Raw genomic sequence first — 27,392 nt, forward strand, 5'->3', positions numbered from 1 at the left:
AAAACAGACTGTTGTTGCGTGTAGTAGTTTGGGAGCATGCTGCCAAGGAGTACTACATATCACCATTTAAGGTGAACCGTCAAAGAAATGGGGGCGCAGTTCCATTATGCTGTTATGTGAAATCTCTACTTTCTGGCCACTGCTAATAATACAAACTACAGCATATTTTGCAGAAAAGTTTACATTTAAAAAAAAAAAACCCAATCACTGGTCCCTCTTTCTAAAGCTGGAAAAATAAAGTCAATGGCATGGCACGTACAAACAAATTTTATACAAGTATAATTTTCTGTAAAGGCCAGTTCTACCACCTAAATCTCCTACACATTCTAGGTGCAGCCTAAATCAGACGAGGATTGCAGTTGAACTGGTGAATATGGAATATATGTTTGTTGTGATCTCTTTAAATGTGAATAATACCCAGCTCCATATGTAATTACTTTTAAAAGGTGACATGTTCACATTACAGTAGACACATGTAAATATACAATTTGCTATTGTGCAAAGAGCGATGAAATGTATTGAGTAGAGAGTCTGAAGGCATATAATAAGGCTGAAAAGTCCAGTAAAAAAGGTATATGCAATACAAGAGCGATACAGTATGGTAATATGCTTCGGTTTGCAAAGAAATAAAGTCATAAGAACAGGAAAGAACCAGTTCTAGTAAAAAAAAAAAAAAAAGAAAGAGGAGGAAGGATTCCAGATGTGTTTGGCATCTCAAGATTGCAATTGTTTGATACCGGTAACACCATTGCCGGTATCCGTGAAAGGAAAGAGAATAGTCAACCATTATAGAGTAGTCTGGCCATTCTGGTTTCATTTGGTCGTGCAAAACTGTTGCAGTTTGGAAGCCCCTGGAGGTGCTAGTCTACTGGAGGGGCTGGAGGTTCATTTCTAGGATCCTGCAGATAAAAGAGGATACAATGTTGATGGGTTATTCTTATTACTATAAATACAATTATACTGAGAAGTTCACTAAAAGTATAACAGGGTAATCTGATTATTCCTTTCATATACGCATACTGAAATAAAAACATGAAAGGAATCATTTCAATGGATGCCATGGTCAACAATTACTGTTTTTTTCTTTAGACACTCCTATGCATAAAGCCTGACTTTTACACACCTAGTGCAGGTAAAGGATTATACTAGGAGTCTCAAAGATGTAAGTAAAAAGGGAGGAGAAGGAGAGAGTTACAGGAATGGTTCATCCTATATTACCCTTCTAATACTAGACTGACCATTTACTACTTCCATCACTTTATACCACTCCAGAATGGTGAGTGCATGTGCCGAACTGATGAAGGAGTTAAAGGGCCTGTGCAAAAATGGACATTATTTCTTGTGAGTTGGTCCGCCATGCACTCTGAATACCCAATCCTCACATTGGTGTAAGTGCTTTTTTTCAATTGAATGGTGAGGAGTGTCTACTAAGCAGTACACTAGTGCAGCAAGTCAATTGCATCTACTCTCATGCTATAAAGACCAGTAGGAATGGAATTGCAATTTCACTTACTGGATTTTTTTATGCAACTTGGGCAGAGTTGAAGTTATTGATGTGTCCAAAATGCACAGTTAATTCTTATACCTGAGCACTCCGTATTGAGCAGAGCTTACAGGCTAAATAGTAAAGTAGAATGCAGTTGTGATCCCACAGAGCAGAACATGCACTCATCACCCTTACCACAAATCAAAAAGTTGTCTTCTTAGATTGGATTGTCAATGGAAGTTTGCAGCAGAGAATAGCAAAGGGGGCACTATGGAACAACCTCCAGGCACAAGAACAGCACAACACTGTGTAAATAAATTGGTGCCATGGGTGGCCCTGTCAACACCACCCAACTCGATAAACTTAGATTTAAAATAATAATGGAAGGAGCCAGTTTAAAAATGGTTGCCCCAACAGCGACTGCATCCAATTAGATGCAGTCTCTGTTGAGGTATTTAGATAGCCATTAGTGCCAGCTGTATGAATAAAATATCTGGCAGCATGAAAGTATGAATGGGGAATTGGCTGAATTCTCACAAGAGAAATCCAAGCATGCTTAGATAGGTCCAAGACGAATTTTCTGTAAACACATAAGATTAAAGGGAAGCAACAGTAGTACAGCTATAGCCAATTATAGAGCAATATAAAAACAGCAACTCCATGAACAAATGTTGTAGGATGGAAGTCTTTATTCATACAGTGTAAAAATAAAATCAAGAATACAGATTCAAACGGATGAACCCCACAACTATTTAATGTAAATAATTGCTCAAGTTTAAAAAATAGTTTCGGCATAATTTTCCTTACAATTACATATTTACTTAGTCCACTACAGCTTAGTGTAGTAAGAGTGGTGCAGTAAAGAGAAATGAGAGCAATTGAGATGAAGTACAGCACTCACGTTATGTGGGCTAGTTGGCTTTCCAGATGCCCTGGCTCCTCGGAGACTCCTGGGTCTAAGCAGGTATAGAGTAAAGCCAATGACCAGCCAGGCCATGACAATCATGGCGATGTTAAAGCCACCATCATTAGAAGAAGGATTGGGTCCAGGCACTGGTGAGGAAAGGAAACCAATCATAAAAGTTGTATCTGAACTCCCCACTTCAGTAACCGGTATATTTCCTTTGTTAAGCAGGTAAAAGTAAATAAGGTATAAACTATTATTTAAGCTTTTTTCATTTCTGTAGTAAATAGGAGAAAAGTAAGAAAACAAAAATACTTTTTAAAAAAGTGGACCTATACAGATATAGAATATTTTTTCACTAAAATCATCATCATCCTCATCCCCCAAAGCCGTTTTGGAGATGTTCACTACTAGACTGTTGGCTTCTTTTGATGTGGAAAGTGTTGTATGCACAATGGATGTTTTTTTGTTACACTCTTATTTGTTCTGTTATATTATTTTTGTTGTTATGCTGTTAAGTTTCAATAAATATTATTGTTAAAAAAAAAATCATCGCAAGCAATATTTTACCCAAAAAAAGAAGTTTAGATATACGTGTTGTTTTTTTGTTTTGTTTTTTTTTTAACATGGGCCTTGGTAAATGTAGTCTTTAATGTTTTTATTTCGTTTGGTGCTGATAAATACCTGATGATTCTGCCATGGATCGCATGGAAACAGATCCATGCTGGAGTGGTCAGTTTGCACCCCTGGGCTTGCTGTGATTAGATACAGACCTGTCCAGTAGTCAGTTTAGGTGGCATGTCCCTATTGCCTAGCCCTGGTGTGGTGAGTGACAGTGGCTCCCAGCAAACATCAGAGCGCACAAGTCCAAGCAACAAGTCTGCATCCTGACAGTCCACCTCAGAGCCAATGTGCCTTGCCACTGCTCATACAACTGGCAACAGGGTCTAAAAAGTGTACGAATTATGATAAAATAGTAGTTTTTCTGGTCAGTCTTTGGCCTTTAATATTGGTGATTGAGTCTGCAGTGTATTAAGTATAGCACGGTGACAAACAAAAAAAATAAAGCTTGTTCATCGTGTGTATGCGGAATTATGTTTTCAGTGTTATGTAAAGTTAAAAAGAAACCAAAAAAAAAAGAACTGGCAAAACTACAGATTGAGGCACATGTTGTACAAGTACAGAGACCTGGACTTTGCCAGTAAGGAAAAGTTTATCCAACAACAAATGAATTGCACATGAGCTATGGGTAAATCAATAGCCTGGTCACAAATAAAGAAGCATGGACAAAATTGAAAGAAAAAACAAAGAAAGCAACAAAAGCAATATGTGACAATGTAAAGGGTGGAGTGGCACTAAAGTGTCATAGCAGGCTGAAATGGCTTGACATTATGGGAGGCTGTCAGCTTTTGCAAAGTCGCTTCTGTTTGTCCTATTTTCTGCTGCTTTGAGGTCCCAGGGGTAGGGAGGGTCCAGCCCATGTCAAAAAGGGATTGTAAAATTATTTACTCAAGGACTGAAATGTGCAGACTTTTCTACAGGAGCCAATTTGTCCAATCCAGGAGGTGGCAGGAATTTCTTCTTTTTTTTTTAAACAACTAGAAAGACCTCAAAAGTTTGGCACCAACTGTAAATTTTGAGGAATATTCACTACATGGCGTGGGTCTCGTCCTCTTTTGTATGCACTGCCGCTACATAGTGCGACTTCTTTTGGTTTAAGTGTAGTTCTCAGTATATGCTCTTGTTCTATTCAGTACCACTTCTCTTGTTCTAGGTGCAGTTCCCAATATGTGTACCGTATTAGCCGGCGTATAAGACGACCCCCTACTTTTTGTGTTAAAATATAGGTTTTGGGCTATACTCGTCGTATGTTTTAAGGTTTCAAAACCCGTCTTATACGCCTGCAAATACGGTACTTATTCTTTATGTACGAGTTCTATACAGTACCACTTTTTTGTCCTGTGTGCTCTGCATACAGACACTGCACAGTAACACTTTTCTTGATCTGTATGTATGTTCCTATTCTGCAAGTAAAAATATAGCCGCTTATTTATCAGCTCTTCTTCTGTCACAGCCAAGAAATCTCACTTACTAGTAGTGAACAAAAAATTATTTTGTGAATGCGACCATATTCTAACTAAATAATACATTTTTGTTCACTGCCAGTAAGTGAGATCTCTTGGTGGTGACCGAGGTAAAGCTGAAAAATACACAAAAGCCAAAAAGTTAGCCTGCTATGAGAACAAAAGGAGCTGAAAATGTGAAACACGTTATCAAATGTTTAGAACTACCGTATTTTTCGCTCCATAAGACGCACTTTTTTCCCCCCAAAAGGAGGGGGAAAATGTGCCTGCGTCTTATGGAGCGAATCCCGACGCCAGAGACATGCAGTTTCGGGCGCCGGGCGAGTAGTAGGAGCCACTGCTCGTTTAATACGAGTGATCTAATGAGATCACTCGTATTAAAACCGAGCAGCGGCGACGATGGAGATCACCATAGAGCAGACGAAGAACGGACTTTCTTCGTCTGCTCTGTGTGATCACTGAGACCGTGGCGCTGTAATCACAGCGCCACCTGTCTCAGCGGTCACTAACTGCAGCTTCTGTCACAGCTTCTGTCATAGAAGTTGTGTCAGAAGCTACAGTCTGTCGAGTGCTCCATAAGGCGCGCCGGACCTCCCTGCGCCCTATGGTCCGCAAAATACGGTACATAAATCAAAATTAAGCAGACCGAGTTCAATCCAAATGAGCTTTGTCTTAAATTTTTTTAGGGTAATTATCCTTTACACTCAAAGTCCTAAAAGTCATAGAAAAATGTCATATGGAGCTCATTAGTTCTACTTAAGGGAATACCTAGGGCTGCAACCAACTAATCAATTAAGTGATAATGATCGATGATGAGAATAGCCGTCAACTATTCTTTTCATCAATTAGTTGGTTGGATCCCCTAGCGCTCTCCTCCATGCTGGGAGGAGGCCACAGCAAGCAGTGGGTGGGTGCAATGGCTAGTCTGCTATTGGCTATTGCAATTTGAAATGGCCAATAGCAGGCTGGCTATTGCACCAGCCCACTGCCTGCTGTATTTACATTCAGCTGCCATCTGCAGAATCTTGCCACTGGCAGCTGTCATGCCCGGGCTGAAGCTATTCAAGCGCCATGTGCTTACAATACAATTATTAAAAAAAAAAAGTGGGGAAAAAAATAAGTCATTTTTGGTTTCGGCCTGACAAATTCTGCTGTGGGAGGTGCGTTGCAGTGCCATTCATTTCAATGGCACCCCAAACGTGCCTCCCACCCACAGTATGATTGCCTGCAATGGAACGTGCCGTGTGCTCCAGTGCAGTGCGATTGCAACAAAAAATAAAAAATCTGTGCATGCCGTTTTATTCTTAAGTAAAATTTGTTTGTAACACTGCATTTGTGTATTTTATTTTAAATTAAGGATGCTAATTTTTTTATCCTATTATTTTTATGATTAATGGGCCAACTTATCGATTATGAAAATGATCATTAGGTGCAGCCCTAGCCATACCCAATTGTAAAAGTCCTACACCACTATCATCATTTATATCCTAAACAGAAAACATGGCAGAGACTGGAAGGACATTGTTATCAGTTACACAGATCTGTCTGTTTGACAAGGAAACAATAAGTGATCATTCAATGTACAATATGTATTCTAATGAACTCAAGGAATTCCACTACTAAATGTAGACAAGGTGTGGGGGGGTGCAATGGCTAGTCTGCTATTGGCTATTGCAATTTGAAATGGCCAATAGCAGGCTGGCTATTGCACCAGCCCACTGCCTGCTGTATTTACATTCAGCTGCCATCTGCAGAATCTTGCCACTGGCAGCTGTCATGCCCGGGCTGAAGCTATTCAAGCGCCATGTGCTTACAATACAATTATTAAAAAAAAAAAGTGGGGAAAAAAATAAGTCATTTTTGGTTTCGGCCTGACAAATTCTGCTGTGGGAGGTGCGTTGCAGTGCCATTCATTTCAATGGCACCCCAAACGTGCCTCCCACCCACAGTATGATTGCCTGCAATGGAACGTGCCGTGTGCTCCAGTGCAGTGCGATTGCAACAAAAAATAAAAAATCTGTGCATGCCGTTTTATTCTTAAGTAAAATTTGTTTGTAACACTGCATTTGTGTATTTTATTTTAAATTAAGGATGCTAATTTTTTTATCCTATTATTTTTATGATTAATGGGCCAACTTATCGATTATGAAAATGATCATTAGGTGCAGCCCTAGCCATACCCAATTGTAAAAGTCCTACACCACTATCATCATTTATATCCTAAACAGAAAACATGGCAGAGACTGGAAGGACATTGTTATCAGTTACACAGATCTGTCTGTTTGACAAGGAAACAATAAGTGATCATTCAATGTACAATATGTATTCTAATGAACTCAAGGAATTCCACTACTAAATGTCTCTATATTTTATCTAAGGTGTCTTGGAAACAGATGCAACCTTTCCCTTGACCACCATTTTCATGATGAATTTCATTACCATTTTGTGATTGACTGTCATACCAAAAAGAGAGTTTTGTCTATGTCTCCAGAGATATAGAAATCTAGCTTTCAGCTATTTTAACACATAAGGAAGGCCTGATTCACACCTAGGTGGCACCGTTTTTGTGCGTTTGTACGTGCGTGAGCAGCATGCGGTTATTTACACGTTTATACACGCGTACATGAGGACGCACGTTTTGACTGACAGCTCATGAAACATTGCAGGCAATGGAAGAACACATATTTAAACGAAAACGTGCAACATGCTTCTGCCGCGTGTTTTTGGCCATTTCCATTGAAGTCTATAGGACAAAAACGCGCTTTTAACTGCCCAAAGAAGCTCATATACATTTTCGGCGTTTGGCTTTTTCCGGCTTGCGTTTTTCTGCTCAGGTGTGAACCAGGGCCATTGAAAAATCATGGGATTTATTGTATTGAGCATTTAAAAGTGCTTTTCCAACTGATCAAAAACTCCTAAGTGTGAACCAGGCCAAAGAGTCTAAAGCTTGGTGGAGAAACCTGTTGAATGCCTGAAGTGCTGCACTTGGATCGTCTTGCCTTAGGCATTTTACAGGCATTTAATACAGATTGACACAGACACAGCAAAGTTCACATAAATCCGTACACTCCTACATTGCAAAAAAACACACCTGCCAACACAAAATGTGTAACCAGAACAATGTGTACGTCAGCACCGTCATGAACAATGACCAACAAGGAGAATACATCACAGAAACAGACAGCATAACTCATCAAATACCTCACACACACACTTCTTATCATTAATCAGCACATCAGAATGTCCTTACCCATGCCAACACCCCATGTCTACTATTCACTATAAATGGAAATATTGTATCTGTTTACCCAAGCAGTCAATCATTTAAAGCAAAGGTGGAGGCTTTAAATCGATATTCCCTTCTGGTGCACATTGATGAGCAATAAGAATTCTATCAACTGCGCTATTCTTTCAAATAGAATACACGGCACTGTATGGCTAATCCCCATCTTCTACCAGCAATATAATTCACGAGAAGTGGGGTGCAATGTGCTAATCAGGACCTTGTTACCTACATTCAGCAGGCAAGATTTTTCATAACAGTCCTGGAATATATTCAAATCGAGCTATGCTTTGCTGCTGTTGTAAGGATGTGCAAAATTATCTTCCATAGTAAACAGATTTACTCATCTATTCTTCTCTTTTATGCCCAAGAACATGACATTCTCTTAACTGTAGGTGGGGGTCTACATGGATGGCCGATGGAACAGGTGATCACACAGGATTCTCACTCATGTCACCACTCCATAGGCTGGGACTGGAAGCCTATTCTTTTGCTCTCCCGCTTCATCATCTTTTTAAAATGGTTACCTTGGCTGAGCCAAGTTCAACAAGTGCTTTGCAGCACTGTGAAAACATTTCACCATAAGGGTGGTCCGGTTATGCCTATATGTCTGACAAGGGAAACGGATAGGTAAAAAATGGTATTAAAATATCCACGTCAACAAAATACCTTACAGATGCTTTGAAAGCAGAGTGCTTATAAAAAAAAAAATGAAAAATGCACTACAGCATCAATAAACTAATATTAATAATTATTATGGCCGCAAATCTGAAATAAAATGTATAAAATTGCCGGGTTTTGGGGTCCCGCTAGCTACAAGAACCCAGCAATAAAACCTTAAGTGGTGAGAAGTTAACACACAAGTAAGATTGATTTACCAATCTGCCTTCTCAGAGCTATGTGAATGGTATTACGAATAAAAAAGGTGCACCTTCTGCTTAAAAACAGGAATAGCTAGTTTGGTTACTTCATAGGAAAAGTCTGACGTTCCTGAGCACACCTTAAAAAAGATTTACGTTCAGATGAATGCTGACTAACAAAATTTACTAAATCTGACTGAATTTGCGAAATCTTCTGCTTTGCTCTGCTTTACCTTGAACAGGGGGTAAGAAATGATTTGATAGGCTGAATGTATTCTGGAAAGTGCTACAGAATACAATAGTGCTATGAAACAGTAATAAAAAACAAACATTCGAAAACACGTATACTCACATTCTTGAAGGCATTCTGTGTCTGTGCAGTAAGACTGAGACTGCCTGAGCTGTAAAAAGAAAAGATTTATAGTAAGAAGTTACTACAGAAGCTTTGTGATTTCATTTGTTAAAGGAGAACTATGAGGAGAACTATGAGACTGTCACAGGTCGGCTCAGTAGATCAGGATGTGAGTGAACACATACCGGCGTTCGCTCACCTCTCGATCCTGTCACGGCTCTCTGCCGTGACAGGGGCGGGGCTAGATTCCCCGCTCCGCCAGCGCTGACTGGCGGAACGGACGGGGGAGGGTACAGCTGGCTCTGCCTCTGGATAGGCAGAGCCCGCTGTCAGTCACGCAGCTGGGCGGATCCCGGCACAATTGTCGGGATCCGCTTCAGCTGCGGTGTCTCAGTATACCGCGAGCAGCAGCTAGCAGTATACTGCGGCGTCTCAGTATACCGCGAGCTACAGCTGGCGGTATACTGAGCCTAGGGTGACGGGAGGATGCTAGTTTGTGTCCTCCCATTACCCTAAGGAGAACTATGGGGAAAAGTCTTAACCCCATAGTTCTCCTTTAACGCTTGTATCATCTCTTGACTTGGATGCTTATTTCATTGCCAGCTCATAAGAAGGTTCTAACATGGGGCAAAATAACTTTCCTAGAGGCTCTAGTATAGGAGTGGAGCTACTCTGAAAACCAGGATCACATCCATACCCACAGTACAAGGTCACGTAAAGCTGCCCATACACCAGTACATGTTTTTTTCATAAAAAACAAACAAAAAAAAACCACACAAACAAAAAAACACACACAATTTTTGGAAAGCTTGTCCAGTTTTAGAATAGTTAGGCTTGGTCCACATGTGGGCGGCTCGGGACCAGGTGTCCCTGAACCATGCGTCCGCACGCTGTTGTGTGCCTCGGGGCCCCATTAAAATTAATCACATTTCTGCAGAAGACGTGTATCCAAACCTCTGTTATTAACCTTAGTGGTGAGACAAGTTTTTTTACATGCTGACTTGCGAGTGTGCCATGATGCCTTTCTACTGGCCATTAAAATTAATGGGGCCATTTCCACGTGGCAACTACGGCCAAAAGGCTCTTGCACCTTTTTGTGCACGGAGAGACCCCGGGTTTTGTTTGGCCGTGTTTGTGCGCAATTCCACCTGTGGAAACGTGGCCCAAAACTGCACAGATTGCTAGCCGCGATTGGGGTGCCATTAGAAATGAACGGCGCCACGAGCGTGGTTTGCATTTGTGTGCAGTTCCGCGATCACCAGACATTCTTGGATCGCTCAGATGTGAACTGGGCCATAATGGGGCCAAATTGAGGATGGTTTTTGACCGTAGTGATAACGATAAATACATAAAAAGGAGCAGGATAGTGGAATTTTGTTTATTTGAGAAAATAAAATGAACAGTGAACGTGGATTTTCTTTGAGAAACGCCGTTCATTTCAAGATCAAATGTTAAAATGAAACAAAATTGTAAAACAGCATTCGTCAAGCCTCTGATGGCATGATTGAATGTTCTGATGAGATTTTTTTTTGTATGAACGTTCATATGAAAATCTACCAGTCTATGGCAGCTTTACAAAACATACTTCTGCTACCAGCGTCTCAAGGTAACTGCTGATGTGGAGGGTTCACTGCTGAACGGAACTGTATTGTTTGTAATAACTAGTTTGCCAGCTGGAATTCACACAGAAAGACCATAACCCAAGACAGGCCCCGTTACCTGCTACAAAACCATCATTACAGATCATTGCTCCTCCATATTGTGTGTCTAATAAGAAGAAGCACACGCAAGTAAAGAGTTTTTTCCTCTCACATATTTATTGCTTCAATGAGTGTTTACTTAGAGACGACCTTTAGGCCTCTAATTTTACAATTTTTAATTGACAAATGATTACTGTCCCACCTATGGAAAAGAGGTGGGACAGTCACATTGCAGGCACAGGCTTATTAGGGAAGAAAACAAATAGTGAACGGACAATGTGTACTGATCAGTCCTATGTCTATATCCCCCCACCCCGAAGAAGCCTCGGACAATGGCGTTTGCTAGTGCCCAATAGACATCATGTCCCAATCCAGAAGAAAGTGGCTGGTTCAGAGCAGTCATCTAAATAAAAAGGTACGTTTACTTATTGCTTAGAACTAGAACATAGAACTTGGCAAAATGTAAAAAACAAAATGTATAAAATCCCTGGCTGCAGCAGCCACAGCAATGTCGTGTCGTGTCATAGCACATCCCCCCCCCCCCCCCATTCAATCAGAGAACACCTAGTATTCAGTGAGGAAAATACTAGCCGACCTCTGAATGTCTGCTATACTCAATAAGCAACTCTGTTTTACAACGCAGGGAACCTGGAGCTCTACTTTGAAGGATAACTGGGCTTTCAGAGAAAGTACGGGTCATTCTTTTTGGCTAGCTGCCCCCCCTTAAAGTGTACGTATGTGCAGCCAAACCATTTTTACTTAATTTTGGATGTAGGTTAGCAGGGAGGCATTTTTTGCCATTTGTGTTCCATTGGGAAGATTTCCCTTTACTTCCTGTTTTGTAGACACAACAGGAACGGAGAGGAAATTTCCCCAAAAGTGAGTGATTATCCACATTGGAAGTTTCCCCGCTATTTCTGTTCCAGTGGCAACTGTAAAATAGGATTTTCACTAACTTCCAGTCCTGGTGACTATGGTCACTAGAACAAATAGAAGGTTGAGGGGTTATAACCCATTCTACAAAAAACGTTTTGGCTTTAGATACACTTAGACCCCATTCACACCAGGGTGACATAGTTTCAGGGCTTTTTTCACGCATTGCAGCACGTTTCACAGGCGTTTTCTGTTCATATGCAAGAGCGTTTTAAGGCGTGTTTTCGGTTGTCCAATGAAAAGCTGTCTCAGCTGCTAAAAGTGCTGATCGGCGCTTTTCCATTGAAGTCTATTGAGCAAAACGAGTTGATAAGTACCACAAAAGAAGCTCAAGGACCATTGTAAACAACAGGCCTATTTTTATGCGTGATTCAGCCCCTATAAGAATACATGGGATTTTTGCATGCGCTTCTGCATGTTAAAAAAACGAGCGGCAAAACGCCCTGGTGTGAACGGGGCCTTAACATGACCCCCACCACACTCCTGTGCCGAAAAGTACCCTGAATCCGACTGCTGCAACATGCAGCAATCTTCAGACCCTCTGGTAGAATCTTCTTGCTGCTCTTCTATGTGCCTTCTCCCCGCAGGAGGCCAAAAAAAAGAATAAGTGAATGTTCTCTGAAAAGTACAAAAAGACAACAACATGCATACAGGATATGTGACTAATGACCTTGCTGGAAGTTGATGTTCAGGCCAAGCTCCCCAGTCGGCAGCTATACTTGAACACTGCTGCTCCCCTTTAAGCCGCCATGTGACTAATGCCTAGGCATTGGGCCAGTAGCCTGCTAGTGCAGGAAGCCTAAAGCAATCAAATAGTCTGAAGGAGTAGAAACACGCACATTATAACATATATACTGTATGAAGCTGTAGGAAATACATGCCGCCAATAGCATCAGTGTAGGAAACACTTACCAGATAAATCAGTCTTCGCATTGCATAGTTATGGGAGCAGATACATTCACAGGGATCAAAATTGCCCTCCGCCATGTTCACTGTTCATATATCTACAGAGATCTAAGGAAAGGAAAAACACAGTTTCCGGTCATGAATGAGAAACACACCGAATGAAATAAAAACAAACAGTCATTGTAACAAGAGAGTTCCCATAGCGGTCATGGTGACCAGAGGGTGACTCTCCCAACTTGGAGCAAAGACAAAATACAAACCTGACAGGGGTTCTAACCATGCCACATTCTCTAAAGCTTGCCATACAATTATACGCTCAACGTTCATATGAAAAATCTCATGAGAACACCATCAGAGACTTGTAGAATGTCGTTCAAAGTTTCATTTCATTTTAACATTTGATTTTGGAAAGAACGGAGCTTCTTCAATGTAAACCACACATGTTAGAATTCAGAAAAAAAACCTTTCATCCCACTCTTTTATCATCACTATGGTCAAAAAAATTCTCAATTTGACCAAATTAATTATGAAAAAAATTAAATGAATGTTCTGAAAAAAAAAAATTTTACATCTAAATTCAGCTTAAAAGTTGCATTTTGGCTTTATATACACTTAGGCGTTGTTCACACCAAGCGCGTTCCAGGAGCAGAGCAGTTACAGTCCGGATCAAAACTGCGTCCAATGTATTCCAATGGTATTTTGGGCTCCAGTTCACACCGCTGCGTCCAGTTCCGGAGCATGTAAAAAAAATGCAGCAAGCCCTATTTTACCTGCTCTGGAATGCACTAAAAGCCCATTCTCAACTAAAAAAAAAAAAAAAAAGGGGGGGGGTTTTTTAAACAAACTTTCCCCGAAAGTAAGACCTAGCGCTATCTTCAGGGATAATATTAGACCTACCCAGAAAATAAGACCTAGTTCGGTGGTAGGTCTTATCCCTGAAGATAGAGCTAGGTCTTACTTTCGGGGTAGCTACACTATTTTTAAAATGTAAAGACCGGCCGCAGCTCCCGCTCACACGCCAGCCGGCCGCAGCTCCCGCCCCGCCTACACGCCAGCCGGATGGAAGCGGCATATCCTCCGCCAACTTCGACACCGGGAACGGCAACAGCACGCCGCCTTTCGGGACCTCGTCCTCCCCCAGCTCGGTAAGACATTTTCGGGGAAACACGAGATATAGATATAGATAGATATGTTCTGGCTGGGTTGTATTCCAACAGTGCATATCTGCCGCTGCCCCATTCATTCTTATAGGAGAGTCCAGCAGGAAAGGACCCAGCTGGGATGTTTTGTTTTCAAAGGCTGTGCAGTGCTGGCCAGAGCCACACAGTGATGATGGTTGACCAAGGTGGAGGCAAGTGTTTTAAAGGTGGGGTGCACTCATGTGAAAGGGCCCGTTAACACCACCTACGTGCGTTAATCGCACGATTCCACACAATGCACCTTCCGTGTGAAACAGTGTGGGAGGTGCATTGCGTGCCATTCATTTGAATGGCACCCCATATGCACCTCCCACCCACACTGCGAATGAACGCGCCGCACTCTGGGCGGAAGGTGCGTATGGGGTGTCATTCAAATGAATGGCATGCAACACACCTTCCGCACTGTGATCGCACGGGAGGTGCGTTGTGCGGTATCGTGCATTAATCACACCTAGACAAAAAACAGCACTGAACCCGTGCAGGGTTAGCTCCACTGCAAGGGTTAATAACACTTTTGCCTGGAGTCCTGCTTTAAAAGGACAACTTTTTTAGTGTAGTTGTCATTTAATTAAAGGCAACGTTAGGACGTTTACTTGCTTCCAGGCATTTATATCGAGCTGACAATTTACGCATTGTTTTTACATTCTGTTCCATCGGTCCCTGATCGTCATACAGGACAGGCACAGACAAACTACAGCATTCTTCATGTTTGCATACTGGAACCTTTCCAGCTTGAAATTAGAGACAGAACTGTTACGTTCTTGAGATCGAAACACCTCTGCTATACGAATCTCAACCAAGGTGCTGTGACACTCGTGTGCCTCCTGAAAATGTTGTGTTAGTGGTACTTTGATGTAAAAAAGGGAGCTTTGAAGCGAAAAGGGACTTATGATGTAATGGGAGGGCTCCTCATGTGAAAGAGGAGCTCCTGGTGTGCAGGTTGACAGTGTATGTTTTTGTATGGAGTCCCTCTTTAAAATCTATAGGGTGCCACGCGATTTTGCATACTTTGAAAGGGTGCTGTGACAGAAAAAAAAAAGGAAGGTTGAGAAACGCTGATCTCGGCAGGTTTCTGTAGGAGTACAGCACGAATGCTGGTGTACGAGTACCCCCTAGTGGTAGACACCTTTATTAGTGTTAAAACTCACATGAGTGACACAACTGTGAGAATTGAAGAAAAACGGTCATCTATGCAGGTTTAGTTTTAATTCCAGCAAAAAAACCTTCCTTAGTTTTGGATGGATTGAGAACAGGTAAGAAAAATGTTGGGCTCTTACTGCTGTCTGGATCTTGCATTTCGGACAATAACCATAAAGTGAAAGTGCAGGAAGTGAGCAGAAATCGCCTTACCAGGGACAAAAGCAGCAGCAACAAAACGTTCTATTCAGGAGGCGCATACATATGGAATTCAGAAGCCAGTCTGTCCAATCCAGAAACCAGCAGGATGTTGGTTTGTTTTTTAGGAGCCAGCTCCATTGATTACAACTAGAGAAATTCCCAAAAAGTTAGGCTGGCCATGCACCTATAGGTCACCTGCAGATTTTTTATGCTCAGATAGAAAAAGTGCAACAGATTCCTCCAACTACGCTAAACTGTGTGGATGGAGGAATCTCCAACTGGGCCAAGCGTCAGTATCTTGTTGGTCGGCCCCACTTTCTCTCAAAATACCGGAACAATCCGATTGGATGCAGGCATTGTTCAGGGATTTTGAGAGCCAGGTGGGCTGACTAACAAGATACTGAAGCTTGGCCCAGTGGGATCCGTTTCAGCTTTGGGTGACGGAAGGACGCTAGTTTGCGTCCTCCCGTTACCCTTCCGAGAACTATGGGGAAAAGCCCTAGCCCTCCTCGTTCTCCTTTAAACCTCCCTCTCCTACTATTAACCCTTCCACCTCCCTTATCCTGCACATCTGTACATTAATCCCTTCATCTCCATCCTCCCACTGCATGTGGCCTGTACATTCACCCAATGAGTACTCTCCTTGTCGCACTCCTTACCGATATGTTCCTTGTAGTGGGGGGTGCTCGCAGTGACCGCGGATGGCGCCGCGAATGTCAGCAAAATTGTAGAAATGTCACCAGCACACCAGTCCTATTAAGATAGCAAAAGCTTCATTTATTGAAGTTTTTTGTCATATGACCAAACAAGCGCTTTCGGCTAAAGCCTGATGAAGGGACCCTGCGCGGTCCCGAAAGCGCTTGTTTGGTCATATGACAAAAAACTTCAATAAATGAAGCTTTTGCTATCTTAATAGGACTGGTGTGCTGGTGACATTTCTACAATTCTGTACATTCACCCTTCGCCGCCTACTCCCTCAGTCTATGACCTGTCAATTTATTGCTTCTTGTGCACCAATACCAAGCTCCATGTTTTAACCCACTGAATACCAGCATGAAAATTGGGGCCAAAAAAAAAAATATTAATATCAGATTACCTTGGAGTGTCTACATTCCAAAAAAGGGTCATTTTGGGATTTTCATATTGTCCTGACATTTTTGCTATGATTTATAAACAAAAGTAAGGAGGAGCCGGCAATTTTTTTTTTTTTGGCCTTTTTTTTTTTTTAACTTTATATAGCAAAAAAAAATAAAAATGAAATACCAGTAAAAGAAAGTTCTATTTGTCCCAAACTGATATAAAACTAATTTTGTTACACTGTTGTGTGACGGAGGAATTCTCAGCCAAACTCGCACAGCGCTGAAAACGGAAAACAAATGGCCTGCTAATGAAGGGGGTGTAACATGCCGGTACAGAAGTGGTTAACGGAGGCACACAGAGATGCAGAGGGAGAGATCTGAAAATCAGTGAGAGAAAAAAATATATATATTATTATTAATAATGATTATATTATTAACAACAACAAGGTACTTTTTACCACAATCTTTCAAGCAGCTTGTGTAAAACTTGCTTATGTGCAAGTAGTGATATGTCTTTTAGGGCCCGTTCAAACCATCCAATGCGTTCACAGCACGGTTCGATGCCATGAACGCACTGGATTGCCCTGCTTTCTGGGGGGGAAGGGGGCATGGCTGAGCCATTCATTTCAATAGCACGGAGATACACCTCCCGCCCGCACCGGACGCATGGTACACAATGCCCTGTGTTCCAGGGCAGTCGAATCGCAAAAATAGTAGTCGGTCACCAACTGATAAAAAGGAACATTGCTTGTAGACAGCGGGCACAATAAGATGCCCCATACTCATTATGGGCGGGTTTTTAAGAAGTCTCCAATGTCACATGAGTGAGTTGGGCAGTTCAGTGAAGAGAATGCCCCATGCTATAGAATGGCTTTGTTACTTTGTATTGTATAAAACTAAATGACATGTTTCCTTTAAGACGATCCCTCAATTGCACTAGAACGTTTACAAGGAAACGCTTGAGAAGATAGAACAAGCTCTCCCAATGAGGAATGGATACGTGGATGAACCGCTCACTGCATTATACAAACAACCAACTGGCCAAGGATTATTGTCAACTCATATGACTAACTTCCAGCAATGAAGAGGAGAGGCACACCTCACAGCTGTTCTCCCTGCCAGAAGTATACTTCTCAGAAAGACGCCATTACCAAGACTGCAAATTACAGTATATGAAATGGCGCTCCATCCATGTTTCTCATGGGATATTTGACATACTTTGGATTTTCAAGCTTTGCTACACAAAATCTTAAAGTTCAATGCAAAGCATAAGAAAAACAAAACAGTGAGCTACTAATGCATTCTAACACACTACAGATGTGCTACAATCAAACAATTTACTTAAAGGATAACTGTACTTTTATTACAATAATCCTTAAAAATGCAGTTCCCACTTTCCGAGCACAACCGCCAGAGTTTCATAGTATTTGAGGTTGAATAAAGACATTAGTCCATCAAGTCCAACCTATTAGGCATCGTTGGATTTCACAATCCAGCCTATCCAGCCTATCCAACCTATTAGGCATCGTTGGATTTCACAATCCAGACTTCTCACAATCCAGAAAACATTTTCTTTCCTGGTAAAATGTCACACCAGCAAAATAGTGCATGATGGCCACTAGATGGAGCTGATGAGCACTGGTAATTAAAGAATTCATATGCTCCTCTGCGCCATCTAGTGGTCATAATCAGATATTTCAACCTAAAAGGAAAATATACTAATAACTTTTGTATTTGCCTCCAGTTGCACATGCAATTTTGCAGGATGAATCGCGCTGAATTGTTTATAAATGCACAGCTTAATCTCTCCAGGCTGATCCACGGATGTATAAAAGATTATCTATTCCATCGTATGGGAAGCCCATTAATTGTTAAAGTGATATTAAAGCTTAATGATTTTTTTTTTTTGTCAAATAGGATGCCCGTACTTATAAAAAAAAAAATCCTTTGTTGTTTTAATTAAAAATGTTCAGTTCCCCATTTTCTAGCGGGTCCCCGCATAGTTAATCCTCCTGCCCGCTCCACGGGTGCCACCATCAGCTAAGCGGCTGCTGTGGAGGCACCCGTGCGTGCTCATTCCCAGCCCTGCCCGTAAGTGGCTGTGTGTGTCCTTAGATGCACCCACTGCCCTGGGCATGCCATGCCCCTCCTCTCCACCTAACAAGTTGACTGACAGCCAAAGTTTCCATAATGAGACTCCATCAAAGGTCTTTGTAGATTGTAGATGGTGCACAGGGATGGCCCAGGCTCTATACAGAGCCTCTACACCTCTCAGAGTCAAGTTTAATCCCCCGTCGCCCCTGTTGGCAGTGTCAACTGTGAGAGCCTGTGTGGCCATCATTGGTATTATTGGAAAAATACAGTCTAACAGATGTTTTGATTGATGTACACCAACCAAGCTAATAAATTATCTGCGAGTGATGATTAGGAGTAGTGCTATTTATCAATGGACTTCCACTGTGAATATGTGTTTTGAGAAATTACAAAAGTCAGTTTAAAGAACAACTCCGGGAATTTTAGTCCCTAGATGAACACAAGCAGTTAAAAAGGAGAACTATGAGGCGAGTGAAAATAACTCATCCTCATAGTTCGAGCCGACCTGTGACAATGATTCTCCCATGTCGGCTCAATAGATCGGGAAGTGAGCGAACACATACCGTCGCTCAATCATCTCCCTGCAGAGAGCCGTGACTGTCTAGATAGGCAGAGCCCGCTGTCACTCACGCAGCTGGGTGGATCTCGACAGTAATGTTGGGATCTGTCTTGACTGTGCCAGTCTCAGTATACCGCGAGCTGTAGCTCGCAATATACTGAGCGTTGGGTCACGGGTGGACGCTAGTTTATGTCATCCAGTGACCCTAAAGAGAACTATGGGGTAAAACCACTTACCCCATAGTTCTCTTTTAACTGCTCCACTGCAAGGGTTAATTTAAAAAATGTTGCTCGGAGTTCAACATACCCAGAGAAGCATAGGTGGCATGAGCACTGGGCAAAAAGATCAGAACTTTGTCCATATGTTCAGCAGTAATATTCGTTTTTAATGGAGCTTTGTTATTGACTAGCTTCCTTTAGTTTACCAAACACACCTGACAGTATAAAGAAATTTGTTCACAACCACACAAGCAAAAATACATTTGCCCTATGGATTTATGGTTAGGCAAAGTTATGTAAACCATTAATTATATTTCCTCTTTCCTCTTGCATAAGTCAATGTGCCATGCAGGCTATTTGCATGGAGAGGCGACGATGATGACGGCTGACCATATTTCAACTACCACTTTCAATCAGACAAAAAGAAAGTTCAGCCAGATGTTTCCGTACACCAGAAAAGGGAATATTCTTATTTGGGTTAGATTTTAGGTACTTCAAACGATTCTGCAACATTCACAACTACTTTCTTGTCAAACTGAAAACGTTGTTAGATGGATAAATAAACCTTCCATTTGACTTTTTAAAGCCAAATATAGGATGCGGCAAGGTAGTTCTTTTTTAATGATCAGATTGATGCCCTTTTAAATAATAAATCGGGTTATATTAAAGTTGTTCTGTAAAGTTGTTGTCTTTTTAATCACAGAAAGCCTCGTCTTTCCGGTCATTAAAACGGACCTTCACGCTCAAAAATCTAATTCTACCAATGCATCCCTCTATGCATGATGAATAATAATAACAGACATGTCAGGTGTAAAATGCTGGGATTGTGAAATACTTACACCTGCAGAACATTCACTTCCGGCTTTGAAAGGGCAAAACTATTTCAGTTTGGCAAAGCAATGCACACTGGGATTGTCTCATCATCAGCAGAGCATTGCTAGGAAATCTCAGAGAAAGGCATTTTCCTCCTTTGAGATGATGTGCAAGGTCACATGTCCTAGGTGCATGGTCACACCGCCACGCCCCCTCCCGCAGGGGGAGGTTTTGTGAGCAATCGCGGTGCGTTCCAGCAACTACCGCTCTGGAACGCCCCCGCAATTGGAGTGAACAAGCACTAAGTGGAGTGACTACAAAAATGTACAGGGTTATTCACTAAGAGTTTGGAGAAGGCAGGAGAAGTGACCAATCTAGGACAACATAGTTGAACTGGAAAGTGAGCAGAATTGAAGAATGTTTCCAAATCAGCTATGTTGGCCTAGATTGTTCCCTTCTCCTAACTCTTCACCGTTTAGTGCATAGCCCTGTTAGTGTTGCTAGCACTGTAATCAGTATGGCTGATTTGTAGTTTGACATTATCCGATTTATTCGAGGTATTCTGATACTGAATGCACCTACCTGAGTGGGGTGTGACCCTGCTACAGAGTGGGGCAGTTAATAGGGGAACATCAGGAGTGTCTGTGCCACAGCCAATAGGAGTTTAATGGCTAGGGGTGCATGCTGGTTAGTGCATAAATACTCAGGGATTGGCATGTGCTCTGGTTCAGTCCACGACCGAGGGGGTAGCATGTACAAGGTTGGAGAAGCTGACTAGGCCTCAAGCTTGAAGGAGGCCACATGTTGACTCAGGTGGGATCTTGCAACTGTCTGCGAGGAGAACCAGAGGAGCCCTATGACTGTTGGAGGTACCAGGAGCGGATATGGACCTCAGGAACAAGTCTGGTGTCTCTCCCAGGGAAGATCTCATGCACATCCCTATTCAGCTGTTGTTCTACTGCACAGTGTCAGCCTGTTGTACTGAAGTATTTTCTGCACTGTGGAAGCCTGAAAGGATCGGTGAGCCTGTTTGTTTTTGCCATGGATGTCTGAAGCCTTATACCCTCTCTCCCAGTTTGCCTGTTCTCAATAAAGCATTCTAAAAAGTCCTTAAAGTGACTGGCGCCCACTTTGTTGATCTTATGTCCCCTCGCTGGCTAAGGATCTGCCTCTGAGAGTGAAATGTCAGCCCTCCCTGCCCTTTGGGGGTCCACCTCAGGCCTCTGGGGGTCAGGGGGGGGGGCGCTACATTTGCACTACAATATGTAAATTATAGATGAAGGTGAAGAAGTCAAAATACAAAAGCAATGGAATTTTGCGGACAGTGTAGCATGCCAGCAAAAATATTTTGGATGGCTTGGAGAGCTCCAGGCATCTTGGATATAGAACTTTTCTGAGACAAACCATCCAACTGGCAGAAGACTGTGCAAGGTGACCACCAAAGTTCCCCCAACAGTCATCTTGCGTATTGATATACACACACACACACACACACACACACACACACACACACACACACACTTTTCAGATAGTCCATTTCAGATGCACCCTTCACAAAATAACACACACAACGGTTTCAAAGGTCCAACTTCAAACTATCTATAAAATCATTTTTGCTTTACCCAAAGAGCAGCTGCTTGACAATAATGGAAAGAAAGGTTTTGGCTCCGCTTCATCATTACACAAAAGGGAAGACGATCCTGATCCTGCCAAGACACAACCATCATCCAAAGAGGGGAAAAAACATCTGTTCCATCATACAGATCTCTTCTGTACTCTCCCCATTAAACAAGACACTGCTAAGCAGGATTTCCAAATTCAGTTTCAGAATAACAAAAAGCCTTTGGTAAAAACACGCTTAGGGTGGTCATGACGATCAAATGCAATGGTTGTCATCTCTATCCTTCATTGCCTGGTGAGTCATGGACCTGAAAAAAGCATGTGTATGTACGTGTTGAGATACCAAACATGCTCATGATTGTTCTTGGGTGAAAGCCTCACTAAATAATGAGCAAGGAAGGGCAACTTTCAAAAGAAATTCAGCAATGGCTGCTCTTATAATTCTATTCTTGGAGATTCCTTTAGAAACACCAAGCGCGTTCCAGGAGCAGAGCAGTTACAGACCGGTTCAAAACTGCGTCCAATGTATTCAAATGGTATTTTGGGCTCTAGTTCACAACGCAGCGTTCGGTTCCAGAGCATGTAAAGAAAACAGCAGCAAGCCCTATTTTACCTGCTCTGGAACGCATGCAAACACACTGGAACGCACTGAAAGCCCATTGCAAAAATGGCCCCGAACGCGGCAAAAAACACTGCACTGCATGTACAGAAACTCATGCAGATCTGGTCTGCATTTGGAGTGAACAAGCCCTTAGAGCAGAATATTTTTTTTTTTTAACTAGCTTTGATTGCATTATCATAAAAAACTATTATTATTATTATTGGTATTTTATATAGTGCCAACAATTTACACAGCACTCTACATGCACATTCACATCAGTCCCTGCCCTCAATGGAGCTCACAATCTAAGGTCCCTATCTCACATGCACACATACGAGGGCCAATTTAGACCGGAGCCAATTAACCTTCCAGCATGTCTTTGGAGTGTAAAAGGGAAACTGGAGTATCTGGAGGAAAGCACAGGGAGAACATGCAAACTCCATGCAGATAGTGACCTGGACTGTGCTGCTCTGCACTATACCATGTATTTCCTATTACAATGCCGATAGTATATGTTGGCACTTTACAGCTCCTTTAAGAACCGCCTCTATTGTCCTACTGAAAGTCTAACAGTTGCCATGTTGTTGTCTTCTGGTCACTTCTAATACTGTCACTATGTGACAAATATTTCCAGGGGCAATTCTCCAAGCCCATCGGCCTGCCCCTGCAGCTGTCAGGAGTTAAAAAGGAGAACTATGAGGCGAGTGCTTTTCACTCACCTCATAGTTCTAGCCGACCTGTGACAATGAGACTGTCACAGGTGGGCTCAGTAGATCGGGAGGTGAGCGAACACATACCGGCGTTCGCTCACCTCTCGATCCTGTCACGGCTCTCTGCTGTGACAGGGGCGGGGCTGGATTCCCCCCTCCCCGATCCGCCTGCGCTGACTGGCAGAACGGACGGGGGAGGGTGCAGCTGGCTCTCCCTCTAGATGGGCAGAGCCAGCTGTCAGTCACGCAGCTGGGCGGATCCAGACATAATTGCCGGGATCCGCTTCAGCTGCGGCGTCTCAGTATACTGAGCTTAGGGTGACGGGAGGACGCTAGTTTGGGAAAAGCCTTAACCCCATAGTTCTCCTTTAAAAGTCCTATTTATTGTAAACAGTTACTAATACGAATAATGCCATGCTTGTTAAAGTGACACCAGTATGGTGACAACTGTCCTTTCTGTCGTCACACATTAGCAGGAATGTGTAAAAGTGCCTTAAATACATTGGATTGCAAGTCCCTTCAGGAGCAAAGGCTGATGTCTGTATCCTGTAATGCACAAGGCAATGTGTGGCCACTATATTGATACAGGAAAGAAAATTAACAGCTTAGTGTATATGTGAAGACAGTTATCACCTCTTACCTACAGGACATTTAGCACACTTTTCCATATGTCATAGCAGATGTAAGCTCAATCATTAAAATCTCCTATAAGCACATCAGGTCATTTCTAAAGTCATTTTCAATATTTGTAAATCTGCAACCTTCCTAAAAATGATACCTGGTGATCCAGCCATGGAGGCCCTTGTTCAGACACTTCCTGTTATAGAGTGACAACGCTCTGTCCATGTCTTCCGATTGTCCTCCTGCGTTGTCAAATGGGCTATTGATGGAGACAACGAGTGGCTGTTTTAACACACATTATGCAGCCATAGTTCATCGCTGTCAGCATCAGTAAAACCTGCGATGTGAAATGCCACGTAGTCATCGCTGGAGTGTATGTAGAAGTGGCTACAGGAGATCAGCAGCGGGAATAGGAAGGGTTTTATTTAAAATGAAATGGCAATTGTTTATGATACACAGTACTTCAGCAAACTTAGTGCCATTCGGTTGGGGTTTACATCTACTTTAATGCAATATGTGGGCACAATATAAATACTAGCAGGTTGGTGTACGTGTGAACATACACGGATTGCATGTAACTTTCCATATGTTAAAGCTGAATACATATAAAATCTACATAATGCACAAAGAACGATATTAATAAGAATAAGGCAAAAGTCAAGCAGTTTTGGAAACATTTTAAACTGGCCACACACCTATAGATTATTATTATACAGGATTTATATGGATTATCTGCAGAGTTTCTATAGTCAGATGGAAAAAGTGCAACGGATTCCTCCATCTACTCTTAACTGTGTGGATGGAGGAATCTGCCACTGGGTCAAGCTTCAGTATCTTGCTAGTCGGCCCCGCTGGCTCTCAAAATACCTGAACAATGCCTGCAGCCAATCAGATTGTTCAGGTATTGAGAAAGCCAGCGGGGCTGACTAGCAAGATACTGAAGCTTGGCCCAGTGGGAGATTCCTCCATCCACACAGTTTAGTGTAGATGGAGGAATCTGTTGCACTTTTTCCATCTGGCCATAGAAAATCTACAGATAATCTATAGGTGTATGGCCAGCTTAACACACAAAAGGCTCAATTCACAAAGCTTTGGCACAAGGTTAAGGCAACATTCAGGTGAGCCTCCCGCATTTGGTTTTCTTTGACGCAGAAGAAATGATCCAAGTAGTAGTATGCACAATTTATACATCCCAGATCATTTTCCTCCTGCGTTTTAACTGTACATGCATTTACATGTATTCAGGGTATCTAACCTGCCCCCTGGACACACACAATTCAATTTTCTCTAAAACACAGCCAAACTAAATGCACATAAACACAGGTAAATTATACAATTTAGAGTTCATTCACGTGGTCATGCATGACCATACACCAAGGGGTGGGCAACTCTGGCCCTCCAGCTGTGCTTCAAATACAAATCTCATCATGAATCTGCCTCTGGGAGTCATCTCTTTAGCTGTCAGTCTTGCAATGCATCCCAGGACTTGCAGTTCCACAACAGCTGGAGGACCGGAGTTGCCCCCCACTGCCAAACACCGACCAAAACTGCATATTCCTGCAGCAGGTACGACCCCATGTTTCCGATCAGCAGCAGACATGAAGCCTGTCGAAATCAACGATAGGCTGACACTGTCCGTGGTTGTTCACGTTTTGTTCAGCAGGGGATCAGGTAAGTAAAACTTCTTCACCCGATACTGAACAAACCTTTAACTCTTGCAGTGCAGGGGCAGAGTTGGGTTTTTGCCTCCGGACATGGGTTTTAAAATCATTACATGCATTTAGGCCTCATTCACACTGCCGCACGTACGTGCGTATTGTACCATATGCAACCTATGCAAATAAATGGCTCCATACACACAGCCGCGTATAGAGCCGTATATTTGCGTAGCGTAAATATGCGCAAAAACAGAATGGAACAGATGCGTCCGGGCAGCGTATTTCTGCGTCTATACGCGCGTACATTAAAAATTCCATTACGAGTGATGCATTCTGGGGTTGCATATAGCGCGCGTATATACGCAATATACAATTTTGCTTGCGTTGTGTGTGAATGAGGCCTTAGTCCTATAAACGCATGTACATCACTGGCAGTGTGAATGATACTGAAGTATCTTTATTTTAGTCATGTGACTAACTTTTAATTCTGATTGGACTCCACTGAAAAGAAGTCTCCTCTTCCTGGTGTGTTAGCGGAGTGAACTGAGCCCCTGGGCTGTAATGACCAGAACACAATCAGAAGGAATGACAGCTGCAACAAAGGACAGGCGGAAAGCACAAACAGCTGCACACGGCACTGTAGAGGCATCAGACACCTAGAGATGGAGATATACCGGTTTCTGGCCACCGGTTGTATGACAACATGACAGCCAGCATAGGAGGAGAGGATATAATAATACATGATCTAAGTAAACTGGCCAGCACTGCATACGATGCCACAGAGGCTATTATAACGCCTAGCCATACACACAGGGCTCTATAGGGAAGAAGGACAGCAGTACATTATCAGTAGTGTACCAGGACCCCTCACCTCCGTGCACGATCCAGCCAGGAGCCTCCACTGTGCGGCACCTGCTATGTTTTGATTCGACTGTACACGTCATGCTCGTGCACAGAACCCGGATCTCCCCCACGGGCGCACCCGCCCCTTCCAGCCTAAGTGCGCTCACGCTGCTCGCCAAGCCAAGGAAATCTGTGACTGGGGCAAGCGGGAAGGAACAAAGATTTAGCCAATCAGCAGCTGCCAGAGCCGGCAGAGCGCTGTACGCCACACAAAGGGGAGGAGCCATGAGCAGAAACGATCCCTCCCTGTTTGTACGTGTTGCTGTGTGCTCAATGTTTGGGAACTTGTACTGCAGTGTGTGGGCTTCTAGAGGCTCTCTCTGGAAATGTCTGCCATGCTGATCCACTGGCTTCAGCACTTCCTGGGTCACTCAGCTGGTTAAATTAACCCTGTCACCATAGCGACATAAAGCCAGCTTGTAAGAGAACCCAATGTTTACCTTTCCAGCAGACAAACTGGACCGGAACGCAGGCAATGTTTTGCCATGTGTCCAATTGCACTGCAGGCAGGGGGCGTGGTGGCGGTGCCATTGACTTCAATGCATCGCCCCCTCATGAAGGGGGGAGTTTAGTGTGAGATTGCTGTGCGTTCCAGCAGCTACCACTCTGGAACGCACCGTCCGCAATTGATGTGAATGGGCCCTAAGAGCCCGTTCGCAAATTGCGCGTTTGTCGCGCGATTTGCATTTTGCACGATATCGCGCAAATGCTTGCATTGAGCAAGCTTGAATCGTGGCTAAATCCGCTCCAAAAAGGGTCCTGCTGTAGCGACACACGACCCGCGACAGCAGGACCCTTTGCCCCATTGAGAAGCATTGGAGAGCGATATCGCGGGGTAAATTGCCGCGATATTGCGGGAATTACCGCGCGATAAATCGCTCAATGTGAACGGGGTCTAAGGGTCAATAAACCAGAACAAGCATGCAGAAAATCCCTCCAAAGTGAGATCAATCCTTGGTGGTTCTCCAGAACTAATGTCCCCATTGGAAAATTATTACACTTTAAGTAATCTTTAGGCCTAAAATGTGCATGAAATGTAGATAAAGTTCTGGCAGCAAAGGGTTAACCCGTCTGCTGGAAAGGTAAACATTGGGTTCTCTTACAAGCTGGCTTTATGTCGCTATGGTGACAGGGTTAATTTAACCAGCTGAGTGACCCAGGAAGTGCTGAAGCCAGTGGATCAGCATGGCAGACATTTCCATAGAGCATGCAGCATTTTTTTGCGTTCCAACTGGACCGGAACGCAGGACATGTTTTGCCACACGTCCAAGCGCACTATAGGCCGGGGGCGTGGCTGCGGTTCCATTGCCCCCTCCCACCCCAGAACGTAGGGGGGAGTTTAGTGTGCGATTGCTGTGTGTTCCAGCAGCTACTGCTCTGGAACGCACCGCAACTGGTGTGAATGGGCCCTCAAAGTATTCAAACCAGAGACAGGTAGCTAGCATTCATTTAGAAGTTGTCCCAGTACAAG

The 27,392-nt window shown here is 43.0% G+C and overlaps 1 protein-coding gene across 2 annotated transcripts; it reads right to left on the bottom strand.

Annotated features, from left to right (window-relative positions):
- Positions 1-808: 808 nt before the first annotated feature.
- SMIM14 (small integral membrane protein 14) lies at positions 809-26,058 on the bottom strand. Of its 2 annotated transcripts, XM_018564639.1 has the most exons (6): positions 25,870-26,058; positions 20,440-20,451; positions 12,515-12,614; positions 8,970-9,018; positions 2,388-2,539; positions 809-899 (listed from the first exon to the last, which is right to left on the bottom strand). In XM_018564639.1, the coding sequence occupies exons 3-6, from the start codon at positions 12,587-12,589 to the stop codon at positions 861-863; spliced, it is 315 nt and encodes a 104-aa protein (XP_018420141.1). In that variant the 5' UTR covers positions 12,590-12,614; positions 20,440-20,451; positions 25,870-26,058; the 3' UTR covers positions 809-860. The 2 variants fall into 2 exon arrangements, with proteins under 2 accessions (XP_018420141.1, XP_018420132.1); XM_018564630.1 differs by lacking the exon at positions 20,440-20,451 and having other exon boundaries at positions 12,515-12,616; positions 25,890-26,058.
- Between the last annotated feature and the right edge of the window lie 1,334 nt (positions 26,059-27,392).

The sequence above is a fragment of the Nanorana parkeri genome, unplaced genomic scaffold (genome assembly GCF_000935625.1).
Source record: "Nanorana parkeri isolate BGI_ZX_2015 unplaced genomic scaffold, ASM93562v1 scaffold24, whole genome shotgun sequence".
NCBI classification, from domain to species: Eukaryota; Metazoa; Chordata; class Amphibia; order Anura; family Dicroglossidae; genus Nanorana; species Nanorana parkeri.

What these genes read in the sequence shown, in the direction of transcription:
- SMIM14 (XM_018564630.1), bottom strand. Translation starts at nt 12,589, where the DNA reads ATGGCGGAGGGCAATTTTGATCCCTGTGAATGTATCTGCTCCCATAAC. An exon ending in TGCGAAGACTGATTTATCTG is followed by an intron (nt 9,019 to 12,514) that starts GTAAGTGTTTCC and finishes TTCTTTTTACAG; the next exon opens with CTCAGGCAGTCTCAGTCTTA. An exon ending in CACAGAATGCCTTCAAGAAT is followed by an intron (nt 2,540 to 8,969) that starts GTGAGTATACGT and finishes TTTCCTCACCAG; the next exon opens with TGCCTGGACCCAATCCTTCT.